General features: G+C 44.9%; 1 protein-coding gene across 1 annotated transcript in view; it reads right to left on the reverse strand.

Annotated features, from left to right (window-relative positions):
- Positions 1-5,863: 5,863 nt before the first annotated feature.
- Positions 5,864-7,142, reverse strand: part of LOC109481300 — a 4,036-nt gene continuing 2,757 nt past the window's right edge. The window contains exon 3 of the mRNA XM_019783833.1: positions 5,864-7,126. Coding sequence (XP_019639392.1) covers positions 5,864-7,126 — 1,263 coding nt within the window. The remainder of the gene's footprint in view (positions 7,127-7,142) is intronic.

The raw sequence follows: 7,142 nt of genomic DNA on the forward strand, positions 1-7,142 counted from the left end.
TAATTTCGTTTACCTTTTTTTAATGCTGGAAAGGGGCAAATAAAATGATGCAACCCTGACTAAATTTGAATGGACGGTCCCTCAGTTCGCGGTCACGTCCCACCAGGTTAATAACGGATGGTCCCTTGTAAAAATCGATATATCATACTTACGTTTAAATTTTTTAATGCTAAAGAGAGGACAATGAAATGACACAACCCTGATTAAATCTGAATGGACGGTCCCTTGGTACTTGGTCACGCCCCACCTGGTGAATAACGTACTGTCCCTAATAATGATCGATGAATCTTACAGTATTCAGATATATGTAACTTTTTTTTTTTGCAACGAAATGACGCTGCCCTGACCAAATCTGAATTGACGGTCCCCTAGAGCACCGTCACGTCCCGCCTGGTGAATAATGGACCGTCCCTAGTAGGGATCGACATATCTTACTTACGTTTACCTTTTTTTGGTGAAGACAGGACAATGAAATGACGCAGCCCTGACCAAGTCTGAACGGACTGTCCCTTAGTGCGCTTCACGTCCCGCCTGCTGAATAACGTACTGTCCCTAATAGGTATCGATGCACTTATTTAGATATATGTAACTTTTTTTTGCAATGAAATGACGCAACCCTGGCCAAATCTGAACGGACGGTCCCTTGGTGCGCGGTCACGTCCCGCCAGGTGATTAACGTAGCGTCCCTAATAATGATCGATACGGCTTACCGGCGAATTTCCGGGACGGGCTGAGTTTATTGAATCTTGATGTTCCCCAATTTGGTGATATGTTCCGCGTCATCAAATCAACTGGGAAGGGAAGAAAGGATCACACAGTAATAAAAAAACAATAACAATAGAAATCCAATACAAATAGAACGAAAATTTGATAGCTGCTTTGTTATCGTCGACATTCAGAGATCCACCCTTAATATTCAGGTTCAAGTTTATATATCTCTCTTATGAAGTTTGTCTTCCTTAAGTTGGACGGCAGATAGTTTGTGCATGTTAAAAACATACATGGCTGCGATATACTTTACCTGATGAAAATGATCGAATAAACCATTCATTCATTCATTCATTTATTCATTCATACTTGCAAATGACGCCATCAAGACTTAAGAGTTATGTTAACCTTCGCAGAAGAATAAATTTTGTTTTTGCTCCGTTTCCTCTTCTTCATCTTCTCCAAACTAATAAGGTCAATGACCCGGACCAGATGGCTGTCACCATGGTAACTGGTGCAGTGGCAGACACACATTACATTATGTGGCAAGTGGCAGGATAGGGACTGGTCGCCATATATATATGAATGCGTTTGAGTAAGAATAAACAGAGCAGTAGTTTATTGTAGTCCATGTAAAGCTTAGCATTATAGCTTGAGTGTCAGCCTTGTTAGCTTTTGTCCGCTCCCCAAGACCCGCTACCGGACGAAAGCTAACAAAGCTGACACTCAAGCTATTAGTATTATGCATTTGTTTGCAAAATGTTACTTTTCTACTTGATATAATGTTAACGTTTTAGTACTCACTTGCCTGGTGGTCTTTTCTGTTAGGCGTGGTGAGATTTACAAATGTAGTTCTGATATTCCTTTCTTTCATCATAGTGAGATGAGCAGTAGACTCCCCCGGGCCTGTTTACCCTCTCCAGGGGCGAATCCTTCCGCCTCATCCGCCGCAAGAAAACGTCAAGGTCACGAGTATCGGCTCGGCGAAGGTCAAGACGTATTGAGCTCGGGAGTTTGCAAACCTCACTCCAATTCCGCGCGATAATGAAAGGATCTCGCCGGGACCAGGGTGTGGACTCAGGCAGAGAATGGAAGATGAACTCCAGAGGAGTCCAAAAATCATCACAAGTGTAATGCTTAGGTCACATTTCCAAACCGGGGCCCGGCCGGGCTGTTTGTATGAACGGAACATAAATAATTTATATCAAGAATATACAGAAATAGTGCCCATGATTATTACTAAACACTTTTCTGTGCTTTGTTGTCTTTCGTACTTTACAAAAAGCTGCCCGGCCGAAAATTTCCCAGCAGTGGTGAAGTGTTACTCTGTTCAAGATTTGGATTACATCAAGGACTGTCTGTCGTCAAGCGATTCCAATAACTTTAATTAATTTGAGCAACATTTCATATTAGCGTTGACAGAAGCAACACAGGAACTCCATAATGCTTGTAAGGGATACTGTTATTGGCACAGTCCTTCGGAAGGAGTGTGAAACCTGTGTGAGGACAGCCACACCTCGAGCACGTGGAAATATCCAGAACTGTGCCTATTTAGTCCTATAGCTGAATGGGTTAGGGTTAGGATCAGGGACTGTTCTGGATAGTCTCTGCGTATCCAAGAACGTGGATTTGCCCATGGCACGGTTCTGGATACGCGTACGTAGACTATCCAGAACCGTGCCTAAGAAAGGTTCTGAATAAGGCTGTCTTACATCCTTGTTGGCCGTTGGTTCTGCCTGCTTGAAAACCCTTCGACGGACCTGACCACGCCTTAAGCTAAGGTCCCAATTGGGAAAAGGGGCCCTGGCGGGTAGTTCCCGGGCTGTTTTTTACCACTTTCGGGCGGGACCCCGACGTGGCCCCGCGGGGCACCCTGCGGCTACCGGGCTATTTTTTGGCCCGTCGGGGCCCCGATAAGAATTTAATTCTGAGTTAAATTCTACCCGGGCCCCGCTGACAAAAAGACGCCGTGACCTCATCGTGAGAACACCGAGAGGTACCCCTCCGGTTGCCGGCATTCCACCGGGACACATTTCTTACGTCACAGACCAGATGAACAGAATAAAGGCGTGTACTTCGTAAACCCGGGTAAAATGTGTGACCTCACAGATCAAATGATCACAACAAATACGTGAATTCTGCATTACGTATAGGTCAGTACAAGACATCGTCAGAGAATCTGCTGGGTACCTGCCGGGTGCCTGCCGGATACCGACCAAAGAGGGTGACAAAATTTCTAACAAAATGCTACTGAAGGAAACTTTTAATTGTGACCACGACAGCCGATGCCCGCCCGACTCCTGAACCCGGCCGGGGCCAGCCGGGGCTACATCCCCGACGGGCACCGGCGTAATTGGGACCTTAGCTTTAGGCAAACTTCGCCCTAAAGACAGGTATCTTACGCGGAAAAGCGTTTTGATTAATAACAATTACTGGAATAATGCAGGTATAATAGATACAGATTGCATCCGAATGGTACATGGCCCACAGAAAGTCTACCGGAATTAACTTAGTACCGGACACAGTGAAGGCAGATCACTTCAGTTCCGACAACAGTTTAGATTCAAATGGGCGGAAATTCGCTACAATTTTCCCTTTAGTTCTCCCTAACACCGATGACCTTTCCTCATTGAACGGGCTGACCTTCAATCAAGTATGGCGGCCGCACACAGTGTTCGAATAATCCATAGTAACGTCGTGAGTTCAACTCTGGGGATCCGGTCAATAATGCGCGTCGGTGTGGATTTACCTAGTCTTTGTGTGTCTGTACTATTGTTGGGATGTCGCATATACAATGGGATTAACCTCTAAGCAGTTTATTTTAGTGGCTGCAAGATAGCATCAAAACTGGAAAGGCAGTATCCACTGGCCACTCGAGGTATCCAATAATAAATTCCAAAAAACAAAACTCGAGAAAAGACATAACAGCACGACAAAAATAAGCTGATTAACTCTGTACTATTGTTGGAGCGCTGCATATACAATGGGATTAACCTCTAAGCAGTTTATTTTAGTGGCTGCAAGATAGCATCAAAACTGGCAAGGCAGTATCCATTTGCCACCCGAAGTACCGAGAACGCCATCCTTTGGCTGGGAAAAAAATTCCAAAAAAAGAAAACTCGAGAAAAGACCTAAAACACGACAAAAATAAGCTGATGAAGTATCTACTGTTGTTGGAACGCTGCAAATACGACCGTATTCATCTCAAGGCAGATTTTAGTGGCTGTAAGACAGGATCAAAATCAAAACATACATACATCAAACTTTGGCAGGCAAAAAAAAAAACAGACACAGCACAAAAAGTACACTCGATAAAACGCCAAAAACACGTCAAAAATAAACTGAAGCCGATGCTAACCCTCTGCTTGAAGAGTTCCATGCTGGGACTCCCGCAGATACTACATGATTACTCACGAAAAAAAACAAAAAAACAGATACAATGCGAAAAAGAAAACTCGATCAAACACCCTAAACCACGTCGAAAATAGGCTGAAGCCTAAAATCTTTTTGAAGAGAGTTCCATTCTGGGACTCCCGCGGATACTACAGGATTACAACCCGCACAAAGTAGTTTCCACAACAGAATAAAACTTATCCCGACTTATTTCCTTCGGGATTGGTGGAAAATCCTGGCGGATATCCCACGAACAGACTCACTAAATTATTCAGCAGTCCCGAAAGACGCCCGTACGTTTAGTCTAACGCTCTCAAATCCACATACAAGAAATGTAATAAGATAGTTTAGTTTTGTAGTATTGTTGTAGTACTGCCACACACTGTACTATGTACGATTGTCGAGCAATAAAGTCCATTCATTCATTCATTCATTCATATTTTCACCATACAAGAAATGTAATAAGATAGTTCAGTTTTGTAGTATTGTTGTATTACTGTCACACATTGTACCATGTACGATTGTCGAGAAATAAAGTTCATTCATTCATTCATTCATATTTTCACTATACAAGAAATGTAATAAGGTAGTTTAGTTTTGTAGTATTGTTGTATTACTGCCACACATTGTACCATGTACGATTGTCGAGCAGTAAAGTTCATCCATTCATTCATTCATTCATTCATTCATTCATTCATATTTTCACTATACAAGAAATGTAATAAGGTAGTTTAGCTTTGTAGTATTGTTGTATTACTGTCACCATTGTACCATGTACGATTGTCGAGCAATAAAGTTCATTCATTCATTCATTCATTCGTTCATTCATGCCTTCATTCATTCATTCATTCATTCATATTTTCACCATAGAAAAAAATGAACCACCCCTTTATGCTACTGTTTGTTTAACCGCATTCTGAAAAGCAGGTTGCTAAGAAGTCAATAGCTATGTATAGAAAGGAGATGGTACTGTGCTTTGAAGTAAATCGTGTCAAAATCGCGCTTTTGCAAAACGCCCGGAAGTAACGTAACACAGATTTTCCTACTAGCTGTTTAAAATTTGATTGCTTAGAAAAAGTATTACTATCATTTAGATTCCTTTCAAGCCTAGTCTCCACTAGACTAACTACGCTGGCTATGTATAGGAGAATATTAGCCAGGGGAGTTTGGCTGCCTTGGGGTTTGACTGGCCGCGCAGGGAAAGAAACAAGCTTCCCGCGGCCGGACTCCATTGGCCAATTTTACTCTCTTTTTTTGCCGAATTTTACCATCCGTATTTCTGTAGAAAGGCCTGGTGGAGGCTATTTCAAACCTACTTCGAAGTGCGTCCACCCCCCCCCCTCCAAAAAAAAGAAGAAACCATCGTGTGTGAATCGTCTTACCAAATAATTTGTAAGTTTGTAACTGCTGGTACAAATCACTCTTATCAAGGCGTAAACCTCATTTCTCTTATCTTTACAGTGAGTGATCTTACCGAATCTTATAGTTATCACACGATCAACTTTCCCCATATGGGAAGCGTGTAATCATTGATGTATTCATAGGTGATGAGCCATGGACGCTAGTTATTCTATTGATGATATTCCGAGATAGTCAGGAATATATTCTAGAATACACAAGTGCTGTGCGGACAAGGACACATCCTCAGTGATGCACCTGGAATCATTGGGTGTTTCGGGTCTTTGAGCATCATACACCCTCATCCAGGCGACCCAGCCGGGGTGATCAATCCCCGACTTGTGTCCAAGTGGCATTTGTCCAACTATCCCCCCGACGGAACCACAGCCATCTTAATTGAGGCTCTTTCTGCGGCCTCAAGAATATCTCTGATAGCGTGTCTGAGCTGCGGCCCTCTTACTCCGAGGAGCTTTAACGATCTAGACAACGACTGACCTGCGAACCCCCGACACCCAACCTCAACCGGTGCACACCGGGCCCTCCACCCCCTCTTCTGACTGTCTATTACTAGTTCAGTGTACTTCGCTCTTTTACGCTCGTGGGCTTCGACTATTCTACTTTCCCACGGAACAGTCAGTTCCAACATGATCACTTGTTTTGTGGAGTCCGACCAAAGTACCACGTCTGGCCGCAGTGACGTGGCAACGATGTGATCTGGAAACTTGAGCTGTTTGTCTAAATCTACTTTGAGCTGCCAGTCTCTCGCAGTAGCTAGAAGCCCACCAGCAGAAGTGGGTTTCCGCTTAGCACTTTCACCAGCCCTGACAAAGGTTATGGACTTCTTAGGTGGCATCTGACTCTTGCTGCTTTGAATAGCCTTGCAAAAGGAAGCAGCCAACACTCTCAAGACCTGGTCGTGCCGCCAGCGATACCTCCCCTCGCCCAGTGCCCTTGGACAGCAGCTAAGAATGTGCTCTAGGGTACCTCTTCTCCCGCAAAGTGGACATGCTGGGGTCTCTGCCATGCCCCAGATATGCAAGTTGGCTGGGCTTGGGAGGACATCATACACAGAAGAGATGAGAAACTTGATCCGGAAAGGTTCGGCCCTGCACAGCTCTGGCCATGTGACTTTGCGGGGCTCTGTCTGCTCCCACCTGGTCCACGCACCCTGCTTGCGCATGCCTACCATCCTGCAGTGGCGAGCCTCCTCTTCCTCGGCTCGTATCTCATCCTGGACCAGTTGACGCCTCTCCCTTCCACTGGCCTTGTCATACTGAGGCTTTGGGCAGCTGCCTAGTCCTGCTCGCCCTACTGCCAGGGTGCCCACAAGGACACTATGTCTCAACCTTGACTCTGCTTTGTCCACTGCTTCCTGTGCCTTCCATTTCCTCCCGGTCCTGACCGTAATGCCAGCAGAGGAGACCTTGGTGTCTGCAGAGTCTCGGTACATCATCACCTCTCTGGCCCGAGTGACCTTGAACTCCTCTGTCAGACCGCTCAACGGAAGACGCAGCTTGGTGGATCTGCCATACAGAGCAATGTTGCTCAGGGACCTTGGCACCCCTAACCATCTGCGCAGGGACTTGCTGATGGTTCTCTCTAGCTGTTCCACCGCAGTCATTGGCACCTCGTACACAAGAAGA

Source organism: Branchiostoma belcheri, unplaced genomic scaffold, assembly GCF_001625305.1.
Source record: "Branchiostoma belcheri isolate BF01 breed outbred unplaced genomic scaffold, Haploidv18h27 scaffold55, whole genome shotgun sequence".
Classification (NCBI taxonomy): domain Eukaryota; kingdom Metazoa; phylum Chordata; class Leptocardii; order Amphioxiformes; family Branchiostomatidae; genus Branchiostoma; species Branchiostoma belcheri.